The 17,736-nt window shown below is 30.6% G+C and overlaps 1 protein-coding gene across 2 annotated transcripts; it reads right to left on the reverse strand.

Annotated features, from left to right (window-relative positions):
• Window positions 1-4,756: 4,756 nt before the first annotated feature.
• On the reverse strand, window positions 4,757-8,536 carry LOC111280873 (putative WRKY transcription factor 14). 2 transcript variants are annotated; one of them, XM_022868403.2, is made up of 3 exons: window positions 7,508-8,530; window positions 6,643-6,783; window positions 4,757-5,989 (listed from the first exon to the last, which is right to left on the reverse strand). In XM_022868403.2, exons 1-3 carry the CDS (start codon window positions 8,149-8,151, stop codon window positions 5,410-5,412), a joined length of 1,365 nt encoding a protein of 454 aa, XP_022724138.2. In that variant the 5' UTR covers window positions 8,152-8,530; the 3' UTR covers window positions 4,757-5,409. The 2 variants fall into 2 exon arrangements, with proteins under 2 accessions (XP_022724138.2, XP_022724139.2); XM_022868404.2 differs by having other exon boundaries at window positions 4,803-5,989; window positions 7,514-8,536.
• Window positions 8,537-17,736: the final 9,200 nt, after the last annotated feature.

The following is a 17,736-nucleotide window of genomic DNA, read 5'->3' on the forward strand; positions in this document are numbered from 1 at the left end:
GGAGGACCAAGGATATATAATAAAGGAGATCCGACCGATGAAAATGAAAATTAAAGAGAGGAAAACAATATAATAAAAAAACAAAAGGATCGAATGGTGGAAGGAGTAGATTTTGAGATTTGAAGTTTCAAGCTTCAACTTTAGATTTAGGAGATTTGAAACGTTTTGAAAGAAAACCGAGTTGAAAAATAGAAAGAAGGAGAGAAAAGTTTTGTTCGGGTGAAATCAAGGATCAAACCAGCGTCGACAAGCAACGATCCACAATAACGAGCGACAATTTGGTAAGCAGTTGGTTGTCAAAATCTAGGTTAAGGATATATATTTTTTATTAGCTAAAATGGTCAAATAAACTATTCTACTAATGGAATTAAGTTCTAGACTATTGATACACAATGTAGAATTTCGATATCTAATTAAAATTTTTTTTAATTTAAGTACCATATTAAAACAAATACAATAGTTAAGGAGCTATACGGGACATTATCCTTCTGTTTTTATTGTTGCTTGCTGGTGGGCTGCTGCTGCTAATTAATGCAGTTTTTTTTTTTTTTAAGACAAAAATAAAATCTTCAAATTCCTATATAATATTATAATTAACACCCCCAACTTCTTTTCCCTCCCCAATAAATGAAAGATTTATTTTTAAATGATTTAATCCACTCGTCAATGTAATTAAATAAGTAACCCTAATAATAATCGACCCATTGTTATATTCTGTTTATAAAACTAAACCTATTTCTTCCTTTTTCTTTTGAAAATTATCATCTCTTTAAAAGTAAATTAATTTTTGGTTACTTAACTTTTTATATTTTTTATTTTCATAATCTAACTTTAAAAAGTAATATTTTAATCATCAATGTTTATAAATATTATGATTTTGATAACTCAGTTGTTACAATATAAAAAATCTCTCATTTGACATTCCACGTCAACCTTTTTTTTTTTTTTCACATAATAAAATATTAAAAAGTTCTCATAACGTGGAGATTGTCACATTGCAAAACAACTGATGTAAATGATAACAATAGTGTCAAGTAGGAAGTCTGTTATCTTTTTATCAGACGAGTGACCGTAGCAATTTATAAATTTTGGTAATTAAAATAAAAAGTCCTAAAAAATACTTATATAAACAGTATTATCTTGGGTAAACTTTCAATTTAACCATAACCATTAGTGCAAGAACAACAAAACCAACAGTATATGTCAAATTAATCCATCATACACCTTAATGGAAAAAGAAAAAGAAAAAGAAAAAGAAAAATCCGAAGGGAGGCTGCAATTGGGGAAGTAATATTTTAGCACCATATATAACAAAGAATATTACTGACTCAAATCTAATGTCTCTATCCAAATTTCCCTCATGTTTAACTCTTGAACGAAAGCCCAAATAGTCCAAAAAATAAAAAATAAAATTGGTGGCCAACACACAGATATGTAGCATAATCATACAGCTTGATACGACCGACCTAAGTGGCAAATGGTCCCAGTGACTGCATAGTGGCATTGGCATGATTACCTCAAATTCTAATCTAAAATTTGGACGGTTTATCACAAAATCATAAATCAGATTTTACATTATCTTCACAAAATTAACTATCATATCAAAATATTTTGTTTCAGCTTAATTTTCCAAACCAAAAGTGCTTGCTTTTGATTTGAGGCTTTAATTCATTTCTAGAGCATAACTTAGCCAAACAATGATTAAAAAGTAGTCGTTATTGGAGTGGAATGAAATGAAAAGAAGAAAATAAAGGGAAGGGAGAGGAATCCTAATCCTATCATCATGATTAAGACCTCCAATTGAATTTAATTTCTAATGACACCTACAAAACTAGCTGAAGCATTCCAGCAAAATCTAATATATATTTTTTTATTTTGTTTCTTCAGATTTGATGATATTTTGTTTCTGTCAAACAATATCTTGTGCCAAAGGTTAAGATCGCGATCAAGATAGCTTTGCAAGAAATTAATTCTTGGATTCTATAATTACTTATTCATGGCGTGCACCAAAGAAATTTCGAAGTACCAAATCTACCTTTCTTATATATTATTATTGCTTTTTTTTCAAACAAAAAATCACAGTTAGGAAACAAATTATAAATATATATGCTCTAATTATTATTTTTAACCCATTAACCTAAATATATATATATTTAACTCAAAAGTCCATCTCTTTACTTAATAAAGTACTCGAATTGATGTGTAAAATGTTTTCATTTTTTAATAATAAATGATGGATAATTAAATAATCATTCTATAATTAACGGTGAATAAGAATATATGAATTTCATACACTACAAGAAAATAAAATATTAGTGACAGTTTTATAACGGCATTTTACTTACAAATACCGTTAGCTTTCGTGTTTTTATAAAACCTAAAGCGATTATTATCAAAATGCCATTAAATATTCAAATAACAGTTTTGTTACTTATAAATATCATCCAAGACTTGATATTAGTGGTGTGTATCGACTAAAACGTCTTGAACAATCTTGTCTTAAAAATTTGAATGAATACTAAAAGTGTTTTTGGCTGAAAACAGCTTGAATAATCTAGTTAAAAAAATTGATAGGAAATTATTAAAAGTATTTTTGACAAACAACGCCTTCAATAACTCCTTCAAAAAAAATATATATATATATATATATATACACGATTATTGAAAGCGTTATATAACATAGTTAAAATTTAAGTAAATTACCTTTTCAATCACTTAATTTTTTTTTAATTTTTAATTTTGTTCACCAACTTTAAAAGACATTTAATTCTGATCACTAATGTTTATAATTCCATAGTGTTGTTTTAGTAACCTAGTTACAGTTAAAAGATAAAGGCAGCATTTCATGTCACTATACCCTGACTAGATGACACATTTGCTGGCCATGTGAATAAAACATTTTTAATTCTTTTTTTTTTTTTTTAAATCTCCTTAGGTAGGATTAAATGATGCTTTTGATATGCTTATAATATATAGATAGTGTTGAAGAAATTAGGATTTGAGATAAGATAACTCAAACCAGAGAATATGGTAAAGCATGCATGTACACAGAGATGAAAGTGAAAAGTTGAATGATTTTCAAAACAAAGAGAAAGTGGTCAAGATGGCTTTGTGCATGTCATCAACTAACTCCATTTTCTTTCTTTTCAAAATCATGAGTACAGTATCAACCATAATAAAAACCCCAATGCTTCTGCTAATACATAATAATGACTATCATCTCATTAATCAACAATGTATAAGAGAACTTTGGGCTGTTCTTTTCCTCCGTAGAAGTGACTTCAATTGAAAAGGATATAGAATTTTTATTGTAGTGATGGATTTGACATAACTTAAAGCTACTATTTCACAACAATATGTAAATTGGGCAAATAGGTACTTTCGTTACCAAGGGATCGTATAAAATTTCCCATGAGAACAAAACCCTTCATATGACCGAACCAAGATTTTGAGTTTCAACGTTGAAAAACTCAAGATTTACGTATGGTTTATGTTATATAATATTAAGGGTTTTTTTTATAATACTAAATAATTAATCCAAATACAATACATCAAGCAAGCTATTATAATTGTAAAAATATATATATATATATATAATAAGCAGAAATTAAAGAAAATCCTAGCATAAAAGGTTTCATTATTTAAATTGAGTACAACGTATTTTCATCGCATTTTTATAATTGTGATGTTATAGCATGCTTAATGCTATTGAAAATTAAATTTTATGATTAATTCTATGTTAGTTTAAGTTAGAATTGTAACTTTTAAATAATTATGTATACAATAATAAATAATTTAAATTATTAAAAAATACTAAATTAAAGCAAAATCAAAGATTAGTTAATAAAGATTTAAGGTTTTAAATATTATAAATAATATTAAAAAAATATATATAAATATTTTATTAATATATTTTTAAAATAATAATTTTAATAATTATTTTTCATTCTCACTTTACTACCAAAGTTATTTTATTGTCCACACACAAATATCATTATTAATTTTAATCTCATCACTAAATTTTATCATTACCGTAACTAATTTTATCATCACTAATATTTATAATTAATTTCACCATATATTCATATGGACCCTTACACTACTCAAGAGAATTTTTTATTTTTACATTTAATTGAGTCAAAACCCCTTAAAAATAATTTTTTATTTTTTATTTCAGACAATAAACTATATTTTATTTGATTAAATGCAAGTGGATGATTCATTCATCTACTTTTATGTCAGATCTGATCAAATTATTCAATATATAAATAAAATTAATATTTTTTGAAGTTATAAATATTATATATTATAGATCAAGATGATATTTTATTAACAAATAAAATTGAAAATGATCACATTTTATAAAATAAATATTAATAAATTTATTTGTGTAATTAATTAGAGAAGTAAGTTATTTTTAAGTATTTAATTATTTTTAATTTTACTATTAACAAAATGTCATCATATAATTAATTAACTGTATATAATCTTTATACAATATTAATTCATTAAATATTAACTCTTGATGGATTTTTTTTAGAAAAGAAAGAGAAAAGAAAAACTAATGCTATAGATCTGTTTTTAAAAACAAAATACTTATATGGAACGAAATGAAGACCGCTTAATAGTTAGTTAGATACTTCTAAAAATGGTAAAAGTTGAATTCAGTCGTCGATCTCATATTATACTAATAATATAAAGGGATAAAAAAAAAAATGTTGAAATATAAAATTATTTACTGGACACAAGTTGGATGGATATAAAATAATCAGAAAGCCGAGGAACCCAAAGCTTTTGTAACTAAAAAATTTCTCTCTCCTTTGCACATCCCCAGACAACAAGATTGACAAGAAAAGTCAAGCTTTTTTCTATTGAATATTTGTTTTACCATCAAACCAATGAAATCATTCATGGACAAAGGTGGAGCTTAAATAATTTTTTCCACTTGAAAAGAAAAGAAAAGAAAGAAGAAAGGGCAAGTCCCATCCTAAATCAATCTCCACACTGAGTTTTCCAGTCATGTCTGATATATGGACGTACTTGTTTTAACTGTTCAAACCTTCTGTTCCTCAGCTTTCTGTCCCATCCACCAATATTCCAAAAGGAATGTGGGACTCATGGGGTCTGCTCCCAGTCCAGCGGCACTGTCTTTTGGTTCTTTTCCTAATCTCCTCACTGTTCTGCTTAATAACAATAACAACAACAAAAGAAGTAGAAAAAATAGAAAGAAAATCTCCCCCCACACGCAAATCCTATTCAAACGGAAAAAATAATTGTAAGAAGGTTTATAGCAGGACCTTGAATCTCATAAATGGCTTTGCACAAATTAAGCTAACTTATAGTCTATGTATTTTACTGTGAAAAGTAGTTGTTGCTTCAAGGTCTTGCTATAAACCCCTTTTTGGCTTCTCAAAAAGAAGCGCCGTCGTCGCCTGACCAATCAAACATACTAAACGGATCCATGGCTTTCTTTTCCTTCCGCTCATCTTGATCTGTACTGAATCCTTGTGGAAACAATAAATTCAGAGGGTCTGCCTCTAACTCATCCAAATCAGCAAAGAAATCCTCGGATTGCTGGGAGCTGTCTGGCAATGCAGGCCTGTAAATTTGAGGGTTCCCTTCGCCAAATTCAGAGTCATCTGTATCCAGCTGCTTCTCAATGTCCTCAATCTCTTCTTTAACTGGTGCACTTGCAGTTGAGCTAGCAGCAACCGCCGGAGATAAAGCATCATTGCTGCTTTCTTTAAGCTCTTCCTTTGGGTTTACTGTATTTTGGGGCTGAGAACATGGTGAGCTGATCTTGGAAGCAGAAGCATTGTTTTTGGATGGCTGAGACCTTGTAGAGCCTGCAAGAGCATTTCTTTGTGTTGGCCATGGATGGTTGTGCTCAGATGTGTAGGTGATAACCAGCATATTGGGATCAGTTCGGCTTCGCTCGACTTGCTTCCTCGCAGAGCAGCCTTTGGAACTGCTGCATCTGTAGTAGCCCCTGGAATACAGTTTAGAAGAATCAGTTATTGCAATTACATGCAGCCACATTGTTAGATATCAAAACTGATTGAAAAGCATAATTTGGATTACAACATCTTCACATGTAATACATATATAAGTATAAATGGAGTACTAAATAACAAGATAGTAAAGCAACGAAGAAAAACATTGGTTATTTATGTTTGCTCAAGCATGCATTGGTGATGATTTTGAAAGGTGCTTTATTTCGAGTTCATTTTTGAAAAAAAGTGTTAACATATGCAAAAAACCATACAAATATGCATGCAATTTTTCTCATATAACTTTTTTAATTGAATAAAAATTATTTTATTTTTTCAAAATATTATCATAAAATAATTATGTTTACATTTATGTGTATATACCATGATACTTCTCTTGCTTGACTTAAGTGTGTCATAGAATAATTTTTATTGATGTTCATCGAGAAACACGATAACAAAAAAAGAAAAAAAAACTTGGTTTCTGCTGCAGTTTGTCAGCTCAGAAGACCGCAGAATAGGGACTGGAGCTTTAGTTTCTCAAAATTAGTAACTTTTGGTTCATCCTACTCTAATCAAGAATGATACCATAACATAACAACATAGCTAGTAATATAATGTTTGAGTTGTATATATAATATTATATGCATACCTCGGATAAGGAGAACCTTTGATGGGTTTCTGCCCGTACTTTCTCCATGCCCACAGGTCCGAGGGGACTACTTCTCCACTAGACCTGCTGTTTGTAGCTGCTGGTGATGGAATGCAAACCACCTTCTTGGCCTGGCTCTTTCTGCATATTCACATCGACAACTAATGTAAATTGTATGGTTCGATCATTGAAAATTTGATTTTAACATTAAAAAAAACCGTATTCCTAGCTAATTATCTCTTAGGAGGGAAAGAATGTTGTTTGTTTCAGTTGTACTTTTGGGCAGGGATATGCATATGAGACATATTTTGGAAAATTTCCCTAAAGAAGGTGAAAGCGATAGTACAATATTCTGAAGACAAATAGAACTGAACATAATCGGTATCATTTCAGGTGGGTTAGGGAAGAAAAGTAGGTTCAGATAAGTACGTGAAAGCTAAGTTTGTGAATGTAATTAATTGCGACACCCATTTTAGTTATCTATTAATTACCTTTTCAGGGTTTGATTAAAAGCCTGTCAGGATTTTTATGTTTTATTAGCATTGTTGTGAACTTCACAATGAGCAAAACTCACCTGAAAATCAGACACCAATATCTCTACTTTTCCAATGCATACAATAATTCAGACATATAATGCATATATGTTAATTAATTAGTAACAATGAACCCTAATTTCTCTTATCTCCTGGCTTTATATATGATTTTTATGAAAGAAACCCCAAGTTCCAAAAATTCATTAATTCCCTAAATATTAATTCATGCATCATGGCTCTTAATTAATGAGACAAAGACAAGCAATAAAATATAGTAGTACTACTGGCTTTTTAGTTAATAAACGGAGTTGAGTTAGAGAATTAACTATTACCCTAACCTTCTCTTCATGCCCAGGTTCCGCGGAGAAGAGATCTGCAATGGGCCGGTGTTATCAATCAAGCAACTTTTTGAGCTGCTTGCATCAATCATTTCGCTTGGGAGCACAGCAGGCACCTTAATTCCCCTTGGGTAAACACCAGAACCCATCACTGGCGAATCACAGGGCGACACAGGTAGCTTACTAGAGCTTGGAGAGATCTGAATCCGAGAAAGAATGTTGCAAGGACTTCTCATATCATCTTCAAAAATCTTACTATGATGACCAAAACCAACAATATTACTTGCACCGGAAAAGTTTGAAGTATCTTCAACGGTAGTGCTGCCGGTATTATTAATCATTTGATCAGTTGAATTATGGCTGCTATAGTAGGTTGATGAACCAGCTGCGACATCAAGCTCATGAAAAAGTGGATCTCTGACAGCGGAGAAAGGGTCACCAAAAGCGATTACGCTATGATCGTCCATGGATGACGATGAAAAATTCAACGGATCGGAGGGGAATTGCTGCCAGCTTGAAGCAGGAACAGTATCTGAGGCTTGAGCGGAGGCACACCCCATCGGACCACCACTTGCCCGAACTATATCGTTTAAATCGCCTTGGTAATTCTCCATTTGTAGGCCGAAGACGGTGCACATGCTATATTAATGCAAAAAACACATGTAAGAAACAACCGATTCTATCATTTTAACATATAGATATCAACATATCTATAGTCTCTCCTCTCCCTTTGCTCACAGACGTAAAACATGCAAAATTTCTCAAAGTGCTTGATTTTTTAAGGTAAGAGTGGAGATGGGTTTTGGTTACAAGCAAAGAAACAGATTTTTTTTAAGTTGAAGGTTAAAATGGATCGATGCTCTTTCTTCTCATCAATAACAAACAAAACAAAGAAAGAATGGTTTATGCTTTTTTGAAGAGAGAGAGAGTCGCTGACTTTTCACACAAGACTGCTCTTCTATGTGCGCAGCAACAAGTTAAAGAAGATAGCAGAAAGAAAATGATAAAACTAGTAATTAGTATAATAAATTAATAAGGTGGGGGAATTTATAGGGTGTATGGATCAAATTTACGCAACTCCTTTTTTTTTTTTTTTTTTTTTTTCTCTTTTTTAATGAAAACTGCAGAGTAAAAAAACAAAAAAAAAAAAAAGTTGAAGTTACAAGGGAAAAAGTGTTTTCTTTTATTGGTCCTTTAAGACAAGTGATTGGAGGGAAAAAAACAGAGGCGGCAGTAGCCGCATTTCTCGGAGGAACGTTTGGGGTTACCATTCGCTCTTCTTTTGGGGTTTAAAATTGGAACTATTAATTATTTAACTTATTATTGATTTTGGGGTTTTAAAATTAAAAATTACACGTTTTTCCAACAAATAAAAACATATAACTTGTCTTTGACCTTTTGATTTAATGCTTAAGAGGTTTTATGAAAGATATGTGGGTGTGGGTTTTAATCTCGTCATCTTTTTTTTTTTTTTTATACGAGCTTTTGCCCTTTTTTGAACTAAAAAAAAAAAAAACATATAACTTGGGATGAAGGAAGGAATTACAAGAGAATTTGCAATATATCAATTAATTTTGGAATAATTGATTTCTTTTAAGAATGAATCCAAGAAAACCAAAATAAAAGTGTGAATATTAATTAGTTGTATTTAGTGATTTTAGGGTTTGGTTGATAAGGTCGTTTCCAGTTTTATAATTAGGCCTAAAAATTTTCAATAAATATTGAATGGTTATTATTTGTCGAAAATCAAAATTTTACAAAAATATATTTCCTAAATTAGAAACGTCTTCTAACAGCTCCAAAACTTCAATATTTTTTTAAGTTCAAATTTATGCTTTACGTTTGCTTTGTAAAAAATTTAAAATTCACAAAAAAAAATAACAGTTGAAATGTTCCCAAAAAAGATTATGAAATTCACAATTAGGACCTTAAACTAAGAGTGTATTTCACTTATAATTTTTTTTTTCATTTCAATCCTACAATTGCATAATCACAATAAAAATCATGTAGAGGTCTATCATTTATAAATATAGGGTTCATATAAAATTTTGATAACTTTTATGCAATTCTAAATTATGATTAATTAATTATAATACAATTATCATAGTTAAATGTGTCCACTTAAACAGATCAAGTGGTTCCGCCGGGATGGGTAAGAGTTTGGCTAAAGCTCTAATATGGACTTAAGCTTTTTTCTTTATACAAAACCAATTTCGCCTTAACACTTTTTTTTTATATCTTTGGAATCCCCAAATGAATTTTGATAAATATAATTTTTTTTTGAGATTACAAAAGTAAAAATTTATAATGACACATAAACATTGAAATTCATAACGTACCTTATAATGACTGGTAAAAATTGACATTTTAATTCCAAGTTTTTTCCCTAAAATTTTCAGAAAAAATATTTTGAATTTGTTCGGAATTAAAGAATCTCTGCTTCCTCAAGTAGAGTGAATGTGTGATATAAATTGGGTTGTTTTGACCCCAATGACTTAAATGGAAGATCATCATTGAATAAAGCAAATAATGTGCAAGCTTTGTTTCCAAATACAATATATAGGGTTTAATTCTTTAATTGTATGTTATTGCTATCTTCCTAGCTTTCTTACACTGCCTCACCACAAGGTTCACTAAAACTATTTGCCAACAAAGAAGTAGCTGACTGGTTATCCAAACAAACAAAAAAACCCAACCAATCAAAATAAAGGGAAAAAAGCTAGCTTTTTTAGTAAATTAAGAACTCAAAACATAAAATAAAAAAAGTGATATACTTATAAAAGTGTAGCACCTTTTGCTTTTTGATATCTTGGATTCTTGAAAAGAATTGAATGTAGAAGAATAAAAGCATTATTGTATTGTTTGTTCCTTTTCTTCAAGACAACCATGATCAATAATTAGACCGCTAATTTATATTTTCGTATATAGCATGAGCACAAGAGAAGAGAAGAGAAGAGAAGAGAGACGTAGAAATATTATTTATCATATCCTTAATTTTAGGGTTTTAAAAATCAAAATTGAGAAAGATCTTCACTATTGAAGAAGTAGTAAAAATTTTTATTATTTTATCTAATGGTAAATAATGCGCTTTTAGTTAAATCTATGATTTATATTTATTCATATTATTTTTTTTTATTTTCATGTTCAATTTTAAATATTATTAATTGAATGCAAGCATAATGATACATTTGGTATTTATCCCTCCTATTTATGTATAAAATACATATAAAGGGGTTGCAACGAATCCATTCAAAGTCAAAATGGGGTTGACTTTGAGGATATAGCGTTGGCCTGCTTATGTTGTGGTTGTGATGAGCTTATGTTTTTATGATCGAGTGATTCCCGATTCCACTTTAATTATTTCCCACTAAACTGTTATTGCACCCACTTTCCATGATGTACAAAACAGAGCTCCTTTTAATAAAATAAATAAATAAATAAATATTTGTACTTTTTAAAACCTTTGAGCTTATCGCTTTGAAGAGAGCAATAGTTTTTGAATAATTACGTATGAAGATCCAAAGGAAGGTCACTTTTGAGATTAGAATAATAATTAATTAATCAAGGTGTTTAATTATAATGAGATTGAGACAAATTATAAGCTTATGCCGGCATGATAAAAGACAAAGATTAGTTCTAATTAAGAGCCTGGACTAAGTAACTTATAGTATTAACTAAGGTTTTAGTGTTTTGTTGTTTTCTAACTGGAGTTGAAAGGTTAGATATTAACATCGTGCCCTTTAGGCATTTGGTTTTTGTCAAAAAGTGGGGTTTTCCTTTTTATTCAAGAGTCGGGCGCCACATCTTCAAACATCGTGCTTAAATATGGAACCTTGGTTATGAGTCATGTTTGATTAGACATTTTGATGTCTTTTGAGATTTGGGGGTTTGCCATTAGCTACGGTTGTAGCGTTTTTCTAAAATTCTCAATTTCTTTTTTTTTTTTTTTAATTTTCTCTCTTTCACGTACAGTAATGCAAACATATATGCTTTATGAATGCTTAGAAAAAAATGATGAGGGGGTTAGGGATGTCGTTGTATAAGGAGGAGATAAGGGGGGGGGGGGGGGTTGGTTTTTTCTTGTATTTGTTTAGTATTTGATGGATGGAATTGAAGTTTTCAATGGGCCAATGATCATACAGGGAATCACCGACCCCATATGTTTGATGAGACATTTTGAGAATCTAGTACTGTGGCAAAACAACAATTCTCTATCTACCCTTTTTGGCTCTAGCCTTTGGCTTTGGACTCCTTCAAAAGACAAGTATTTACCAACTATCTCCCCTCTTTTTTTTTTTTTGGTTTTTAAGAGAGCTAATATTGGAGTACTTGCATATAATTTTTCAAAACAAGTTAATAATCTATCATCTGATCATACCCAGAAAAGGAGAATTAATATGAAATTAATTATATAAAGCTGAAAGTCCAGTCTAATAAATTCTGCACATGAAGCTAGGATACTTAATTAATTATGGAAATTTTGCATGCAGATGCAGTGGCAGAGATTTTTATCTTTATCGAAATGTCAGCTATATATATAGACCAAATAAACAAAAACTAATACAAAGTTTTCCTGTTTTGTCTCTTTCCTGGAGAAGCTAGCAGATTTAATTGTATCACTGGGATTTACTTGATGCTGTTCCCAGTTGTAAGTGTTTTTTTTTTTTGAATCATTGATTGTGGAATTCAGGCAACACTTGCCCCACGTTCCTGCTTGACAACCCCCGCCCCATAAGAGAACAAATTAAACTGGGATTCTCTGAGCAATATTATACAGGCTTTTTTTGTCTACGCACCACCATCTTTCCATGTGAACCATCCCCGTTGTTTAATCACTTATTTAATTAAATAAATCAATATGTATATAATAATAGTTCATCGCCAACCCATCTTCGACGCTGACGAATGCTTGCTACATTACAATAATCTGAATTAGATGCTGCTGTGTAGAGCTACGAGACACTTCCATAAGCCTCTGACGCCTCTTCACGTCACCCTTTGCCGGCAACCTCACCGTTTGTATCCATCACAGGCGTCTACACCTCTCTATATTAATTGCCACCTGTATTTAGTCTTGTCCTTAATTGTTCATCCTTTTCAGTATATACTAAATTAAAAAGATTTCTATAAGCTAGCTAGTATTTATCTTTTTTTTTTTCTTATGTAAAATTGGAGGGTCAATTATTTTAAAATTTTTTAATGTCTTGTATTTTTAGGATTGGAGCTCAAAGATTTTGATATCATATTAAATTGAATGATGAATTATTCAAAAAAAAATTCAAAATAGTTTGTCACCCAATTTAACAAATTACTTGTGCTAAACATTAAAGTTGGACTGACAGCATCTTGATCCAATCTTTAGAAGAGAATTACTGCAGTGAATGAAGAAGGATTGGAGGGGCCAGCGAAGGCCAAATTAACAGAAATGGTACTATTTTATTGGCTTTAATATGCCTTGCGAGTGACTTTAGCATAGTTCACCGGAAATTTGGAAGAGATCATATGGGTGGGGTTCCTGCTTCTCACCACCAACCACAGTGCATGCCTAGCATCTATTGAGTAGGCTTACTTGTAGCTATGGAAATTGTTAGGCTATGAACCATATATGAGATATTGCAGTACTATATATGTTGCATGCATTATATTATATATGAATTCAAATTGAAGAAAGAGATCGAAATGACTTCTTCCAAGATAATATAATTCTCACTTTTGGAGACCCCAAGTTTGATGATCATGACCATGAGATCATGAGACTAATAATAGATTAATAGTCATCAAAAAGTAATAAAAGTATATTGGGAAATGCAAAATCATCATCATCTTTCTCAGTTTGTGATTAAATTAAGGTTTTGGATTGTGTAGCACGTGGCCCTTTCCCATGTGACATCAATGACTTTGCTTCCAATGAGAAGAAGCAATTAGGAAACTACTGTTTTTTGTTTTGTTTGCCTCAATTAATTTTGTAGGGTTGGAATTCGATATCCCATGCCCCTTTAAGTGCTTTTCAAGTTCAGAAAAGAAAACAATCTTGCATGAATATTGTTTTAATTATATCCAGGCCCTTAATTTGGGATTAATTCATAGATTTATGTGGCACAAGAATGTTTAAGATGCAATTAAGGATTAGACAGGCTGATATATATTATGCTTATGTATAGTCGGGAATATCATGCAACAATTTTATTTGGGTTTCAGCCAGTGTCAGGCCCAACTCTAAGGAAAGGCCAACCCGACCAGACCCACCAATAGACCTTGCCTTTTTTTTCCTTTGTGCCTCCTGCAAAAAAAATATATAATATTAATATTTTGGTATTTGAATTAAATTTGAAAAATTATATTAGTATATAAAAGAAAACAATAGCATCAGTGTAGGTCGGGCTTAGCAAATTGTATTTTGTTTTGTTTCCATATGAAGAGAGATTAATTGTTCTAAATTCATATTATTTTGGTTTCGTGGGTGAATAAAAGGCAAGTCAAACAATATTTTTGTTATGGCATCATAGCATTAGCTGCCAAACCATGCATTAGAAAAGATAAATTTGGGTGTTCTCAAATAGGAGTAATTTTTTTAGCCCTCGGCCTAGAATGTGATTTTTGATAGACAATGGATGGGTTTCGTATAGTTTTAGGACCGTCAGACGTAAAGGATTTTAAAATCGACAAAAATAAAAGGGGAGTCACCACCAATCTTTTTTAGGGTGTGATTGGTCACCCAAAAGTTTATCTTTCTAATAAAACTATAAAAGCGGGTTTAAAGTTTATAAAAAAAAAAATTTCAGTATGTGAAAAATTAGGTTAGGCTCAGGAGTCGGTTATGTATCAAGAAGGATTAGCACCCTCACAATGCTCATAAATTGATACAATTTAATCATGTACTATTTTCGATGTTGGATGAAATGGTTTTGATTTGATATTTAATAATATATATTCCCTTTTATTTTTTTTAAATTAATTTTATCAAAATTATTTATTTAGAAGTATCGAGAAAATTTTTAAGTTAAAGAATTATCTTAAAATTCTCCAACATCTAGGCAGAACTTCAAAGATAATACTTTAGATTGATATTGACATCTTTGAAAATGAAAATAACATCATTTACAGAAGATAATTGTTAGTGACTCTTCAACAACTAGGCAGAGTACTAAAAATTATTCCCCTTAAGATGTTATTTTTGTTTTATTCCACATTTTTTAAATTAAACATAATTTTTCATGTAAAAAACAACAACAAAGGTATTATTGGACAATAAACGATAACTGAAGGCATAAATATACAAATTGAATACAATTGAAAATAAATGCATTAATAGATGTTATGCGTAATGATGAAATGCAATTTGAAATTTGGGTTTTTAAATATAATAAGACCACCATGACTCTTCAACATTTAGGCAAAGCTTAGGTGCGACTATTTATATTTAAGATCCCATTATATTATTAATATGCTTTTATTATTAATACATATCATTTTATTGTTAAAGCAAATTAAGGATTCATGTGAAAAAATTAATGGAATAAAGTTTCCTAAATGCCCCATCGTCTAGGTAGCATTAGAGAACAAACTACTCCACTTTAGATTTTCGCATGTATCCTTAGAGTTTTAGAATAGTTTTGAATATAGCTGGGTCGAGGCTTTAAAGGTTGGGGTTTCAAGATTTTGGAGTTTTGGATTTTAGGGTTTTGATTTGAGTTTCAAGGGTTTTAAGGTTTGGTTTTAGGGTTAGGTTTGATTTTAGGGTTCAGAGGGTTTTAAGACTTGAATTTTAGGGTTTGGAGGTTTAGGGTTTAGATTTTAGGGTTTGAAAGATTTAGGGTTTTGATTTTAGGGTTTGGATTTTAGAGTTTGAATTTTAAGATTTCAGTTTGAGGGTTGTGAAGTTTAGGGTTTGGATTTTTTTTTTTAAAAAATACGAACATCTCTAAAAACACCCAACATTTAGGCGAACTTTCGAAGTAAGTTTGATTTTTATGATTTTTTAAAAAAATTATTTTAAAAAAATTCTTTTTTTAATGAAAATTTATTATTAAAAATATTATTAATTTATTTAGTATTTTTTTAAATAATAATTTCTCAACATCTAGGCGAAATTATTATTATTATATTTCCTCCAACATCTAGGTAAAGAAAAATTTTTTTTTTTTATTTTTATAATCATTTTATAATTTTTTATTTAACACTTAGGTTATTATCAAAAAAATATATCAAAAATTTGAAATCATTTATTATTATTGTTGTTATTATCAATTATTATTATAAAATAAAAAAATATTTATTCTAACAAATTTAGAGGTATTAAACATGCATAAACAACAATAATAAAATAAAAATAATATGTATAAAGAAAAAAATAAAACAAAATAAAAAATAAAATGATCCGGTCAACATTAGTTCGATCGGTTCAAGCGGTTTCATGATTCGGTCAATGGTTCAGATGGTTCAGTCAATAGGCGGTTCAATGGTTGTAAACGATTCAGATCGATTCAATTAGACCGATCAGAAGTTGTTGAAGGAATGGGTCAACGGGTCGATTTACGTGGATCCTGGGTCGAGTCACGAGCATGCGCAGATCCTCCCCTGATCCAAAACGGTGTCGTTTTGGGCTTTAATCCTCTATATAAGACCAATTTTTTTTACTTCATTTCAAACCCTATTCAAAAAAAAAAATTTTAGAGTTCTAGGGAGAACCCTAAAGCTCTGCACCGATTGCTGCTTGGGTCACCGTTGGTGGTTGCAGTTGGGGTTGTCAGTGGCTAAAAAACACCAAAATGCTCCAGAAAACTCTCCTCGATGCCTTTTTTTTTTTGATGCAATCTTTTCTTCAATGAAAGTAGCCCTGATCGACATAGATCGGGGCTTAAAGTTTCTATTTTCTTTTATTTATTTATTTTTCTTTTTTTAAAACTAAAACTGATATATTTTTTCTTTTGCAGGTACCTCTTTGGCACTGGGTTCCTCCTTCAGAGGAGGACAATGTTTTCTATTTGTTTGTTTTTTCTTTTGTTTTGGTTATATGTTTTTATGTTTGATGATCTTTGACGCTAAAGGTTGTGAGTGCTTGGCTGGGTGTTGGGGTTCTGTTAGGGGAAAAGTGAAGGGTTTGGGGTGTAGGTTTATGTGTGTTCAGGGGAATGGGTGTGTATGGGCACGGGTACCAAGACCCTAGTGCGTGAGAGCTAGAAACTAGGGTAAGGTCGAGTTAGGGGTTTCTAGTGTGTTCGAAGGTCTGTTCGAGATAAGAGCTGAAAGGGGAGGAAGTTGGGGCTTTAAATAGATGGGTGTCTAAATCTGTGGTGGTCATAGAGTGGCTGTAAGGGTGGCTGTAATGTTCTGGTGAGGTGACTGGATATGAGGTGACTGGTCAGGAAACTGTAAGGGGCTACAAGTTGGCTAGTGCTAGGCATCAGCCCCCTTGCTTTCTGTTACTTTTTTTATTAATTTTTTTATTTTTATTATTAATATATTCAATTATTAATTAATTTTAATATTAATAAACAGAACTTGAAAATTTAATCTAGTAGACGCAAACAAAATTCAGTGTCTACCCAAGCTATTGTAACAGTTTTGGGACCGTTAAACGTAAAGGATTTTAAAATCGAGAAAAATAAAAGAAAAGTCATCACCAATCTTTTTTAGGATGTGATTGGTTACCTAAAGGTTTATCGTTTTAATAAAACTATAAAAGCAAGTTTAAAGTTTATCAAAAAGAATAAATTTTGGTATATGAAAAACCAAGTTAGGCTCAGAAGTCATTATGCATAGGAAATGATTAGCACCCTTACAACGCCCATAAATTGATACCATTTAATCATGCGCTATTTTCAGTATTAGCTGAAATGGTTTTGATTTGATATTTAATAATATAAATTCCCTTTTATTTTTTTTAAAAAAATTAATTTTATCAAAATTCTTTATTTAGGAGTATCGAAGAAATCTCTAAGTTAAAGAATTATCTTAAAATTCTCCAACATCTAGGTAAAACTTCAAAGATAATACTTTAGACTGATATTTACCATGACATCCCTTGAAAATGAAAATAACATCCTTTACAGAAGATAATTGTTGGTGACTCTTCAACATTTAGGCAGAGTACTAAGAATTATTCTTTTCAAGTTGTTATTTTTGTTTTATTCCACATTTTAAAAATTAAACACATTTTTTGATGCAAAAAATGGCAACAAAGGTATTATCAGACAAGAAACGATATCTGAAGGTGTAAATAT

The sequence above is a fragment of the Durio zibethinus genome, chromosome 28 (assembly GCF_047325235.1).
Source record: "Durio zibethinus cultivar Kanyao isolate XHJ-2024 chromosome 28, ASM4732523v1, whole genome shotgun sequence".
Lineage (NCBI taxonomy): Eukaryota > Viridiplantae > Streptophyta > Magnoliopsida > Malvales > Malvaceae > Durio > Durio zibethinus.

What these genes read in the sequence shown, in the direction of transcription:
- LOC111280873 (XM_022868403.2), bottom strand. Translation starts at nt 8,151, where the DNA reads ATGTGCACCGTCTTCGGCCTACAAATGGAGAATTACCAAGGCGATTTA. An exon ending in GGCATGAAGAGAAGGTTAGG is followed by an intron (nt 6,784 to 7,507) that starts GTAATAGTTAAT and finishes GTGAATATGCAG; the next exon opens with AAAGAGCCAGGCCAAGAAGG. An exon ending in AAAGGTTCTCCTTATCCGAG is followed by an intron (nt 5,990 to 6,642) that starts GTATGCATATAA and finishes ACTGTATTCCAG; the next exon opens with GGGCTACTACAGATGCAGCA.